The sequence below is a fragment of the Octodon degus genome, unplaced genomic scaffold (assembly GCF_000260255.1).
Source record: "Octodon degus isolate 3935 unplaced genomic scaffold, OctDeg1.0 scaffold00071, whole genome shotgun sequence".
In the NCBI taxonomy this organism is placed as follows: Eukaryota; Metazoa; Chordata; class Mammalia; order Rodentia; family Octodontidae; genus Octodon; species Octodon degus.
Genome location: NW_004524647.1, coordinates 7,703,038 through 7,716,180, shown reverse-complemented (window position 1 = coordinate 7,716,180; position 13,143 = coordinate 7,703,038). Strand labels below are relative to the sequence as shown.

General features: G+C 45.0%; 1 protein-coding gene across 2 annotated transcripts in view; it reads left to right on the top strand.

Moving 5' to 3' along the window:
* Positions 1-13,143, top strand: part of Fbxl2 (F-box and leucine rich repeat protein 2) — a 29,206-nt gene that overhangs the window by 8,911 nt on the left and 7,152 nt on the right. The window contains exons 2-9 of one of the 2 annotated variants that reach the window (XM_023719743.1): positions 4,254-4,322; positions 4,402-4,516; positions 4,731-4,857; positions 4,947-5,021; positions 6,611-6,741; positions 7,427-7,487; positions 8,428-8,472; positions 9,052-9,108. In XM_023719743.1, the coding sequence (XP_023575511.1) occupies positions 4,298-4,322; positions 4,402-4,516; positions 4,731-4,857; positions 4,947-5,021; positions 6,611-6,741; positions 7,427-7,487; positions 8,428-8,472; positions 9,052-9,108 (636 nt within the window). In that variant the 5' untranslated portion in view covers positions 4,254-4,297. The remainder of the gene's footprint in view (positions 1-4,253; positions 4,323-4,401; positions 4,517-4,730; positions 4,858-4,946; positions 5,022-6,610; positions 6,742-7,426; positions 7,488-8,427; positions 8,473-9,051; positions 9,109-13,143) is intronic. The other variant, XM_023719744.1, reaches the window with a different exon arrangement.

Genomic DNA, 13,143 nt, shown 5'->3' with positions numbered 1-13,143 from the left:
AGAAATTTTTTCCTTTAAGTGTTTGATAGAATTCATCCTTGAGGCTATCTGGGCCTGCATATTTCTTTCTTTCTCTGTTTCTTTCATTCTTTTCTCTTTTTTGGTGGTGGGTAGTTAATGTTGAGAAATCTGTCACCTTTGTTTTCCCCCAATACTAATATGTCTCATGTCATTGATCTCTGACTGACCTCAGATTTTCTGTTAACTGGTTTGGATAATTTTGGTTATGATAAGCCTTTTTGTATTCTCCTCCTCCTTTTCCTTCTTCCTTCTCTTCCTTCTTTCTTTTCTGTGTGTCATATTTAAATGTGTAATCTGGGTCTTTTAAAAATATCTTTTATAGGGCTGGCCAGATAGTTCAGTGGATTAAAGCGCCTGCTTAGGCAGACGCAGGGGCTTGGGTTCAATCCCCGGTATGCTGGCCCTACACCTGGGGCATGCTGAAATGTTGACTGAGACTGGGCGTGGTGGCACATGCCTATAATCCCAGCACTTGGGAGGCTGAAAACAGGAGGATCACTATGAATCCAATCTGTGTAGTGAGACTCTGTAGATCCTATACTACAAAAAAAAATAATAAAATAAAAAATAATATCTTTTATGTCTCTACAAATTAACCTATTTAATCTTGAGTTTCACAGATCTGTATTCTGTGGAAATATGGAAACATTACAATAATGGTTCAGTTCATGAATGTCTCTGCAAACAGTTCAGTTCATGAACAGAAATGTTTAGCAACTTTTTGCCTCGGTTTGCAAACTTCACCTTGAGTGACAAACATGGCCTCAGCCACCTTCCCTGCATGAACATGAATGTGACCATCTTCCTTGCCCTGACATGTGGTTGTGGCTTCCTCTCATTGAGATCACAGTCACAGACAGACTTGTGCACACTTGCTGTGAAGCTTCTGTGCATGCTCTAGCATATTCAGTACTGTGCAGCACTATTCAATTATCACAGTGCCAGAGAAAGTGCAGAGCAAGCGTGTTGGTAAAAAGAAAGTGCAGAATGGTAATGAAGGTGACCAAAATGTGCAGAGCAGGAGTGGTAAGAAGGTTTTAGAGAACATAACCACTGAACTGAAGAAGGAAATTGTAGAAAAGTGTGAGTGTGGTATTTGGTATTTGTAGAAAGCATGATCTGGCCGCAGAGTACAAGATGGTGGAATCAACAAGTTCCACTATTTTAAAGAATAAAAATGCCATAAACCAGATGTGGTGGCATATGCATGTAATCCTAGCACTCGGAAGGCTGTGGCAAGAGAATGACCTTGAATTCGAGACCAGCCTGGGCTACATAATGAGTTGAAGACTAGCCTAAACTGCACAAAGACACTCTATTGCAAAACACAAAAGAATAAAAGCCATCAAAGTAGTTGCTGTGGAGTAAAGATGTTAACCAAGCGGAGGACACAATGCCGGAAGAAGTGGAAAACCTTTGTTACTGTGGTTGAATGAGATACAACTGGCAGGTGACAGTGCCAGCACAGCTCTGGTCTATGAAATAGCCAGGAAATTGTATAGTGATGTCTGTCTGTCTGTCTGTCTGTCTGTCTGTCTGTCTTTCTTTCTTTTTAATGTATTTAGTACAGGGTCTACAGGGTCTCACTTCCTAGATTGGACTCATAGTGCTCCTCCTGTTTTCAGTCTCCCAAGCACTGGGATTATAGGCACGCACCACCACACCCAGTCTCAATCTCCATTTCAGTGTGCCTTGGGGGCAGGGCCAGCACTGCACGCCAGGGATCAAACCCTTGGCGCCTGTGTCTGTCTAAGCAGGTGCTTTAATCTGCTGAGCTATCTGGCCAGCCCTTGCATAGTGATTTCTTACAAGAAACACCTTTATAAGTGCAATAAATGGTGAATTTAAAGCCCATACAGGGCCAGGCATGGTGGTACATGTCTGTAAACCCATCACTTTTGACACTGAGCCAGGAAGATTGCTCAAAGTTCCTGTCCAGCCTTGGCTACGTAGTAAGTTCAAGACTTGCCTAGACTACATAGCAAGACCCTGTCTCAAAAAATAAAGTTAATAGAGGGTAGTTTGATAAATTCCCCAAGAGAATTAGCATTCCAGTGTGATAGACATGGTGAAGCTTCCAGTTCTGACAAAGCCACTGCAGAAGCCTATAAGAAAGAATTTCCAGGGGCTGGAGAGATAACTTGGTGATCTAAGCGCCTGCCTGGCAAGTGCAAGGACCCAGGTTCAATCCCTAACATCGCATGCTCTGCTGGCCCTGGAACCCGAGGTGCACCATGCTGGCCACCGAAACCGGGCGTGGGGGCGCATACCTGTAATCCCAGCACTGGGGAGGCTCAGACATGAGTACAAGCTGGCTAGAGAGCTTCTGGAATTCATGAACACAGAAGAATACATCACTCAGCAAGTGTTCACCTTTAGTGAAACAGGGTTGTTCTGGAAGAAGATGCTAAACAAAACTTAGGTCACACAGGAGTAAAAGGCAGTGCTGGATACAAGCCAGGAAGGACAGATTGAACTTTGTGCTGTGTGCAAAAACAAGCACTGATCTGAAAATTAAGCCTCTACTGGTGTACCATTTCCCAGCTTGGGAATAGTACTTTTTAAATCTTATTCTTAAAATTTGCCAAGTTTGGGGTTGGGATGTATCTCAATCATGGAGCACTTGCCTGGCATACACAAGACTAGTTTCATCTCAGCATTGAAAAAAAATTTGTTAGGTTGAACTAAAGCAGATTTAGTCTAGGGCAGTGGAGGCAAACCTGAGGCACGTGTGCCACAGCAGCCTGCATAGCCATTGGCATGTGACCCAAGTCAGCCAGCACCACCCTGGCAGGGGGGAAATCATACACAAAAGCACACCAAATGCAGACCTTTACCTCTCTAAAAGCTGTTTGTATCATTGGAAAGCTCTGTTGTGTTTTTCTTTAAGACAAAAGATGTTCATGGATGGACTTTTTTATAGACTCAAACCTCAGTATTCAGGTTTAATTGCAGTGTTGGCACTTGGCGATGAACAAATAAAAGGTTTTGGGTTGCAGTTTGGGCATTCTCTAAAAGGTTTGCTGTCACTGGTTTAAGGATAATAGTCTTCTGCTCCTGAAGGAAGACCTGTCTCAGTACTGTACTCAAGGCCCCACATATTGCCTGCTTCCTAGGCTGGTCAGCGTGGCCAGTGTTCATCATCCTGGCTGAGCTCTGCTGTTGTTCTTGCCAGTGCTTTTAGATGGTTGCTCAGCTGTGGCAAGTTTCCTTGTATACTGGCCAGCACTCTGTTGAATTTCTGGGGGCACCCTCTACAGACCCTGGGGTGTTTCAGCACATGCTATAGCCTTAGCAGATTCTGCTCCAAGCTGAAACACTTGGATCTGACCTCCTGCGTGTCCATTACCAACAGCTCCTTACAGTGCATCAGGTAGGAGTGGCTGTTGTTCATGGTCCAGAAAATACCCAAAGCAGTGTGACATGCTCTCCACTCTAGCCAATGTGGGCTTCCTGGATTTCAGCACCATCTACTCACATCAGAGTTCATCTCCAATTTGGTTCCCCCTCCCTGCACTTTGGCAGGTCAGAAGAAGCAAATAAGGTGACATCTGTTGCAAGGCCAGGTTTTAGAAGCTTTGGGTACTGCATGGAAGAGTTAGGACTCCACCCTATAAGGTATTGTCAGAGCTATATTCAGGAAGATGCAGTGACATGAGCCGCAGTCCTTGCTGAATATGTTAAGCTGTGGTAAGGGATACTTAATTTGCTACCAGCCCACAGATCATTATAGAAGTTTCTCTTCATCCTCACCAATAAACAGAGGGATCTGGATACTGATCAAATTGCTGACTCCTCTCAGTGGGTAGAGATAGTTTCTTTAGAAAGTCCCCAGGGTAACCAGTGACAACTTGACAGTACAAGAAAGATTCACCCCTTTCTTTGGGTTGGTTTTCCTATAAAGGAGACAGGTCAGAGAGCCAGGCCTCCATTCTCAGAGGACTCACCAAGGTGTGGTTGAAGGAGAAGGCATTGATAAGTAGTCACTGTGGGGCTTGGCTTCTTCATGTGTGGTCTTAGATTATCAGGGGTGCATCAGGAGGAAACTTCCTAGAGTGTGGCTTACTCAGCTCCACCCCGGCCCTACTGTGAGAATCTGCACTGTGACTAGAGTCTCAGCTGATTCCTTTGCTGGTTAGTTTGAAAAGTGGTTCCAGAGCCAGTGGTTACATGTGCCCTCTAGAGGTTGCCCAGCAACTTGCAGGCAGTTTGAAAGCATTTTCTCCTTTCAGGACTTTTGCACAGAACTGCCGAAACATCGAACATTTAAACCTCAATGGGTGCACAAAAATCACCGACAAGTAAGTAGTGAGGTTGACTGCAGGGACTAAGGGGCTGGGGGGAGGTTGGGGAGAGAAACATGGTTGAAAATATCTTTAGTGCACCTGCTTTTTTTCAGCACATGCTATAGCCTTAGCAGATTCTGCTCCAAGCTGAAACACTTGGATCTGACCTCCTGCGTGTCCATTACTAACAGCTCCTTAAAGTGCATCAGGTAGGAGTGGCTGTTGTTCGTGGTCCAGAAAATACCCAAAGCCATTCTGGATTATCTGAAGCCTTCTTCATGGTACCATTAGATCAAGAAATTGGCAGCCAGTAGGTCCTAGGGTTGGCTCCCTCCCAGAATTGCTTGTGATGTCCTGAATTGAATGTTATTAACACACTTTCTAGAGGGAATACACAGAGGTGTTTTTCCTTTGTTTTCTCAGCGAGGGCTGCCGAAACCTGGAGTACCTGAACCTCTCTTGGTGTGATCAGATCACAAAGGAGGGCGTTGAGGCGCTGGTGCGAGGGTGCCGGTGCCTGAAAGCCCTGCTCCTGCGGGGTTGCACACAGGTATGGGAGCGTCCATACAGCTTGTCTATGTGTCAGGGAATTTGCTGTTGCCTGGATTTCACCCTCTTCTGCTTTCTCTGTCTGCTCAGTTAGAAGATGAAGCTTTGAAACATATTCAGAATTACTGTCATGAGCTTGTGAGCCTCAACCTGCAGTCCTGCTCAGTAAGTAGCGTCTTTCTGGGGTGCAGCCTGCTGTGCGTGCCACAGGAGGCTGTGGTGGGCCCTGCTCCAGCCCTATGCAGCCAGGTGATTGGCACACAGCCACGTTGACACAGCCTGAGTTGTCTTCATGGGTTTTTATAGGATCTGTGTTATTGTGAGATGAAAGAAAAACAAGGCAGCATCATTAATATAAAGTCACTGATACTTCCCCTAAAAATAAGGAGAATTTGGTCTTGACTTTTTTTCAGAGTATTGAGGAAGATAATAGAAATGCTGTGAACTTGCTGGTAGTTGTTAGACCTGAACAGCTCATCATATGATGTCAGTTTCTTTTTTTGTAACTTATAAAAATTTGAGGAGGATACTGGGTGTGGTGGTGCACATCTCTAATCCCAGCATTTGGGAGGCTGAGGCAGGGTTGCTATGAATTCAGCCTTAGCTTGGGCTACATGGTAAGTTTAAGGCCAGCCTGAACTACATAGCAAGACCTTATCTCAACACCTACCTCAATTAAATAAATTGGGGATGATAGCCTGTCTAATTTTGCAGGGAATAAAATAACAAATGTGGAAATGTTTTAAAAAATAAAGGGCATATCTAAGAGCAAAGTAACATTTTCATCAGGACATAGCCGATAAAAATGGCCTGTTTTTGGTCCTTCACTGCGGTGTAGACACTGGAAAGTAAAAAGGATGCTACAGGAACCTTTGGGCTTTTCAAGGGAAGCAGATTTTTAGAAAGAGAAGAGAAAGCCCTTGAAGTTGGCTTTTAACAAATGAATCTTAAATCTGTGGACCCCCTGATGGTGAAAGAGAAAGCAAACTGCTTCTGGACAAGTTTTTACATTATGGACCTAAGGTCTGTTGCGAAACAGAATGTCAAACTTCATGTAGGTCTAGTATAGATATACATATTTATTTCTACATAAAGTAGTATATTTAAGTGAAGATACTAATTTGAGTCTTCATGACTTAATAGAATGCTGCAGCATTTATCAATAACTGACTTAATTTTCCTATTCTCTAGAAACTTGAAATATAAGTTTACAAATATGTGGTTTATATAGTGGCTACTTGAGGTACTAGTCTGTAGATAGGCAACCAAATATTAATACTGCATTTAACTCAGCAGATGTCTTTGAATTCTTCATTTAATCTCATGCTTTATCATCAGAAAGTTTTCCCTGGAAAAAAATCAACTTGAAAAAATTTGTTAAATTTTTCCACTGTTGTTAGTAATGTTTGCAGTACATAATGATTACACTCACCATAGGGGTAAGTGTAATAACACATTTCTACTTCCTTTTTCCCTTGTCCCTCTACCCCGCAAAGATCAAATATGTATCTGTTTTTATCACTCTTGAGAATAAAAATGGAACCTTAACTTTTCATTTTGTATTAGTAAAGCTAGACTATGATAAAGCTATGTATGTACTAACACAAGTACAGGTCTGCCCTCTACTCCTTAATTTATTAGGAGGAAGTGATAGTAATTGGCAACAAAATAATCAAGCAATTAGATCTCATTTGTCTACTGCTCCTTTTCAGTATTGCTGCTTCTAGTGTTTCTCCCTGGCTTTCTCTCCCCAGCGCATCACAGATGAGGGTGTGGTACAGATATGCAGGGGCTGCCACCAGCTGCAGGCCCTCAGCCTTTCTGGGTGCAGCAACCTGACTGATGCTTCCTTGGCCGCGCTGGGCTTGAACTGCCCGCGAATGCAGTGAGTATGGCCAGCTGAGCAGAAGGGGCAAGAGCAGTGTGGGCAAGAACAGTGCTGGGGTAGCATAATGGTAGGGTGTGTGCTTAGAACGGGAAGCTTAGGACAGGGCTGGGTTGCACTGGAGAGAGAGAGAGAGAAAGCAGAAAAGGGAAAAGAGGAAAGAAACAGACACAGGGAAAAGCAAACCAAGCAATCAGCCTGGCCATAAAACAGGTCAAAATTATTGCTATACGGGAGTATTCAACTTTGAAATGTTATTTATGCATTTTTCTCCTTGTGAGCATAGTAACCGAGATTTACCTGCCTGTCACTGCCTATAAATTCTTTAAATTTCCTGTTGGGTAACTCAGAATTTTAATAAAAACACTAAATCTATTTCATGATGACTTTGTTGAGTAGAAGTTCATCTTCAGATATTTGATATTTAGACAGCATGTGCTGTTATAGCAGGAAGATTCCTGGATTTACTCTGTGACCAGGATGATGCTATAGAGTTTGGGGCAGCTGCATTCCTCCCTGTTCCCCGTCTGTCCAGTGGGGATAGTTTTTGTACTTTAGAATCCTTAGAGCTAGAAGCTAAAGTATGTCAGAGAGCAGAATAAGATCAAGAGTGTTTATTGTAAAGTATGTGTTTCTGTTGTTAACCACCTGATACTTTTCTCTCCCCATCATGCCCCCTTCCCAGAATTTTGGAGGCTGCCCGATGCACCCATTTGACTGATGCAGGTTTTACACTTTTAGCTCGGGTAAGGGATAGGTTTTTGGGAATCAGACCACTTCCCTAATTAAAAAACTTGGGGTGGCCAGGCATGGTGATGTATCACTTTAATCCCAGCACTTGTGAAGTTTAGGCAGGATTTTCTTTTTGCTGTTGTTGTTGGAACTAGGGATTGAACTCAGGCCCTTGTGCTTGCCAGGGAAGAGCTTATTCCACTGAGCCATCTCCCCATCCTTTAGGCAAGAGGATTGCCCAGAGCTGAAGGCCAGCCTAGGCTACATAGTGAGTTCAAGGCCAGTCTCAACTACTCATAGTGAGACTCTGTCTAAAAAAAAAATTGGATTAGTTTGGGGTTTCGGGGTCTGAAGAGCTAGCTTCAGGGGGAAAAAAATCCTGCAAAATCTATAAAACCCTAGGGATGTACTCTGCGTTTATTCCAGTTGACCAGAAATATCTAGTAATCCTCCCTGTGGAGGATTCTGGAAAGGTCTACACCTCTGTCTCACTTGGTCAGGTGGGCCTACCCTAAAGGAGCCCCTTGCCCAGCTGGCGATACCTTTCCCATATGGACCCCAACCTGGCCACTCTGCATCTTCCTCTAGCTGGGCTCTGCCTCCGCTCCAGTTTCGACATTCCTTGTGAACATAGACCACCACGGTCACCCTGGGGGCCCCTGTGGAATGGATGCTAGGAGCCTGTGTCCTGGGGATGCTAACATACTCCTCTTCACCTCCCCTCCTCCCCCTAGCGTGGCGGAGTACCCCATTCCTATGCCCAATGGTTACATTTTACCTGTACCTATTCATCCAAGCTGTCTGTGACTCAGAGGGCGCCACCTCAAAGTGCTGCCTCACTGGGTGCTCCAGGAGCAGGGCACGCTATTGAATGGAAGCAGCTAGGGCCCTGGCTGGAACTCAGAAGACCAAGTGAGCATCCAGTGACCACTTGTGTCTTGTGGACTCTTTCAGAATTGCCATGACCTGGAGAAGATGGATCTTGAAGAATGCATTCTGGTGAGCAGATTCCAGTGACCCTGAAGAGCCCCTGATCCCACAGGACCACAGACCACCTGTGGCCTCGCCCCTTCTTGCTTAATACAGGTGGCAGGGTTTAGGGAACCCTGTAGGACCACAGTAGCGGGATGTGCCAACTTGTGGCTATTCCCAGTCATCAGACAAAGTCATAGACAAGTAAGTTCAAGAAGGCTTCTTCATCTGCGATGCATTGAAATGAAAAAAGCCTCATTTTACTTTTTCACAGAACTTGAGAGACATAAGCTTGTATATCCCATGCTGAGTGCAGTGACCTGGAGAGGAGACTCCCCGGAGCGCTTCTTGGTGCTCCCTCTTTGCCCCGTCCCTATGTCCCCTTGAAGCACCAGATGTGAGACCAAAGCTCAGTTCTCTGTCTCCAGGAGCAGGCAGATTTGAGGGTGTCAGGGAAGATAGGCACTCCCTGCCGGTCAGTGTCTTTGGATGCATTTTTAATTCTCTCTCACACATTTTGATTCCCATGTTCAGGAGAAGCCAGGGCTAGGTACAGTGTTAAGATCTGACGTAGAAGCCACACTGACACAGCGTGTTTTTCTCCAGATAACTGACAGCACACTCATTCAACTCTCCATTCACTGTCCCAAGCTGCAAGCCCTGGTGAGTCTTTGGAGGTTTTTTTGCAACATTACTTCTCTCTTAGGAATGAGTTAAGGACCCTCCAACCACAGCTAAAAATGGTACGGGTTCTCATTCTTTAAAGGTGCTGTCATTCTTGGTTTAGAGATCTACTAATTGGGCTCACTGGGAGCAGGGTATCTAAATGTTCTGCTTTCATTGTAGGGCATGAACCAGTGGGAATTCGTGTGATCACTGCAATCATGTTCACAGTCATCTTGTCAGGCGATGATAGTTAACTATTAAAATGTTATAAACCAGCATAAAAGATCAGGAATACCCTTCTGTTATATTTACGTTTTATATCTGTACATCTATAGAAATCTGAACATAGCTAGGTATGGTGGTGCATGCCAATAATCCCAACATTCAGGAGGCTGAGGCAGGAGGACTGCTCTTTGAAGTTTCAAGCCAACTTGGAATAACAAGTGAATTCAAAGCCAGCCTAAACTACGTAGTGAGACCCTGTCTCAAAAAGACCAAGAGGGAAAAACTGCATATATTCTTAGATGCATGTTTTGGATCTGAGGCAGACCTTTCCACATTTCACACCTGGCTATTTGCCTGCAAGCCTGGGACAAGGGCAGCATCACCATCCACTCAGCAAGGCCATGCATGGGAATCTGCTGTTCCCATGAAATGACAGACCCATTTTATCAGTGAAGAAACTGAAGCTCCAAGTGGGGAAGGGAGTAGCCCAGCGCCTCATAGCTGCTCCAGTCCCCAGCTTTCCTGGCCTCCTGTGCCCTGTCTTCGCATGCACCGAGGGTGCACACACACATTTCCTTAAGGCAGCGTCCCCTCTGCCTTCTCTGAGAGGCACTGTCTCCTCCAGGACTGGGATTCTGTAACACTCCTAAAGCGTTACTTGGCTTTGAACTCCTTTTCTCTGCAACCTTCTCCTTCCATTCCCTTGGGGCACTTTTCTCCACAGGGACAAATGTGGCTTGGATTTGGATGCCTCTGCAACATTTTTTAAGATTTGGATCTGATTTCATAGATTAGTAGGTGCACAACCACATCCAGATTTTCTATGCAAATTACTGTATTGCCTTCTAAATATTGCAAATAATTCTGTAGTCATGTTTTTTAATCCCCAAAATGAATCAAGTCTGATTTTATGATTGATAGAAACTCAGATGTGCTTTCTCCTTTCTTTTTTTCTTTTCTTTTCTTTTTTTTTTTTTTTTTTTTTTAATGCTTTCTGCTTTTATCTCCCCACCCATTTTTCTCCTGAGACTTTCAGCCTCTCACAATGTGGAGGAATTTGAAACTCCATGCCTTATTTTCTCTTTTGCCTTTTGACTCTGCAGCCCCAAGGGCTCTCTGTGCTTTTCCAAGATGCCCTGGACTGGGCCCTTCATTAATCTCCACAGGGTCTGCTCAGGGCAGGTGCCCAACGGGGGTTGCAGGGAATGGCGCAGTGAGGCTACAGCTGTGCAGGGGGCAGAGTCTCCCCCACTGTCAAGCAGTGTCTTCCAGGTGGATAACGTTCTCCCCTCCAGGGTTTCTGATGACTAATTCTTGTTCATCTTGTCCCTTATTGTGGCACAAACTACAAAATAAGGATGCAAGGGCAAAATAATAAGCTACCATAAAAACAAATCTAAAGTAACAGCCATCTATCCCCTCCCCCTACAAAAAAAAATATAATTATTAGCAGAAAAGCAGGGAAAGAATTCCGGTTGAAAACTTTGCTTTGAGCTCCTAGAGGCCAAGGGAGAAAGAGGAAATCCTCTGGGCTGTCCCAAGTGTCTGCTTTTCATCTCATTCACTCCACCTGCACATGTCAGTCATGCCCTGCTCTGGAGACTGCAGGATATGATGATTCACCAGGAGAGAACAGCGTTGTCCCAATTGTGAAGCTTCAGAGGCTCCCTGTTGAAAGCATAAGGGCGAGTGCTGCCCACTTTGACCATGGGGAGCGAGAGCAGAGCTGAGGCAAATATAAGTGCAAGTTGCGTTTGGTGCGCATGTGCACTGCGGCAGGTCTCATGGCAAGTGGTTGGCCAGCTCAGGCTGGCAGGAAGCAGTGCCAAGGAGATCGGGTGTCAGCTAGCATTGCCCTATGCTCTAGGGGCGCCGCAGAAGCACATGCCTGTTCTCCACAGGCCTTGTCCAGGGGGAGGTGGCCCCCAGCAGCTGCGCTGACAGCACCTACTGGACGGACCCAGGAACAGGGTGCTGCATCCACAGCAGGGCACCTCCCCTCCTCAGAGCCAGAGCTGTGGTTGGGGTATTGAAATACGATGGGAGGATGGGCCTTTTGCTGTCACAGAAACACAATGTGGAAAGCCATGCAAAAGGGAAACCTGGTCATGTGTGTCTGGAAGTAAGTCAGATACACAACTGCAGACAAGGCGAGCCCCAGATTGAAAAGAATACACAAGAACAGGACCTGGAAGCCCTGAAAAGTCAGGGAATTAGTTCAGAGGTGTTAAGATCCTCTTTATAACTTATTAGAAGCTATTCAAGCAAAATTTTGGCCCTGTTAAGGAAAAAGACATGGTGCTAAGCAAAATTACTTTCTTGTTATTTTATTTTTCATCATGATTTAGTAAAACACCACAATGTGTGGGAAAACAAGACCATCAAATGTCAAATCAGGTACCCTCTTTGCAAGGTTACACTGGTGTAAGGTCACACATTAAGCCCACTTGCCGTTATGGAAGGCTGTTGTTATCAAGCCGTTGCTTACTGCTCTAGAGGAAAAGATCATGTGTGATATTTGGTGATATTTAAATGAGTATTTTCTCCAATTTAAAGTGGAAATATTTAACAACTTTCATGTTTTGTCTTACTGGTATTGGAGATCTGAGCCGGGGCCTCGTGCATGCTGGATAAGTGCTCAACCACTGAGCTGCGCACTCCTGTTCCTAGAAGGTGTTCTTGGTAGTCTGTTTTGTGCCCCTGACCAGCATCTCCCACCTTTCTGCTGTTACCCAGCTGCACTAATTTTGCTCAGATAGAACCCATCTTTTCATTGGCAGTCACTTGTTTCCCCTCCCTCCTTGCCAAGCAACCTAAATTCTGTTGTCAGTTATTAAAGCTTTTCACCTTCAAGATTCAGCTTCCTCTCAGCACAGCTTTCATCCTTAAATTTCAGTGTGACCCAGCTGTTAAGTCAGGAACACTCAGTACTTTGTACGGCAGCCGCGGGTCCGATGTCAGCGTGATCTTGAAGGACACCTTCGACATGGTGGCCTGCTGGACGGGCTTAAGTGAGGTTTGGAAGTAGGAGCAAGGGTGAGCAGAAGAACCTGAGGGCGTTGCAGGGACTGGGCCAAGTGAGTACTTACAGAATGAAGAGGGTGCCAGTAGGAGACCAGGCCCTTTTCAAAGGAGTGCACAGTGGGCCTGTGACACCCACACAGTGAGATTTGTGGCCTCTGTTTTACTGTTTTCGATGCCTATTATTTTCAGTTTTTTTTTAAATTAACTTGTAAATTTTATCAGTTTTTAGCTATATCTGTGTGAACTCATTTTTAGTGGTTTCATTTTCATCCTTAGATCTGTTTTTGCTTTTTTTTTTTTTGGTATCATGAATTGAACTCGGGACCTTTCACATGCCAGGCAGGAACTTGTGCCACTGAGCTATATCCCCAGCCCATGTTTGCTTTGTTGAGACAGGATCTTGCTGTGTTTCAGACTGGGCTTGGAACTCCTATGTAGCCCAGGCCCCTCAAATTCGTAGCAGTCTTCCTGCCTCTGCCTCATCCCTAGCCCTGGGATTACAGGTGTGCTACCTTGCCTGGTTTAGCCTTAGATCTTAAGTTCTTTCCATACACCAAAGGCAGCTTTCCTCACTGGAAATTTGGGGGAAGTCTAGGGTTATGATTTAGACCTCTGACTCTCTGAGAACAGAAAGATCTCCCTTCTCATCATAGCACCAACAGCCTAGTGAGGGAGACACTTTAGGTTCTCTGGGAGCAAAGTGGGATATAAAGAAAGCCAAGTCTCAAGTCAGACAGTCAATGCTTTGTGAATGAGGAAGGCTGTGCAGTTCAGGCCCCAAGA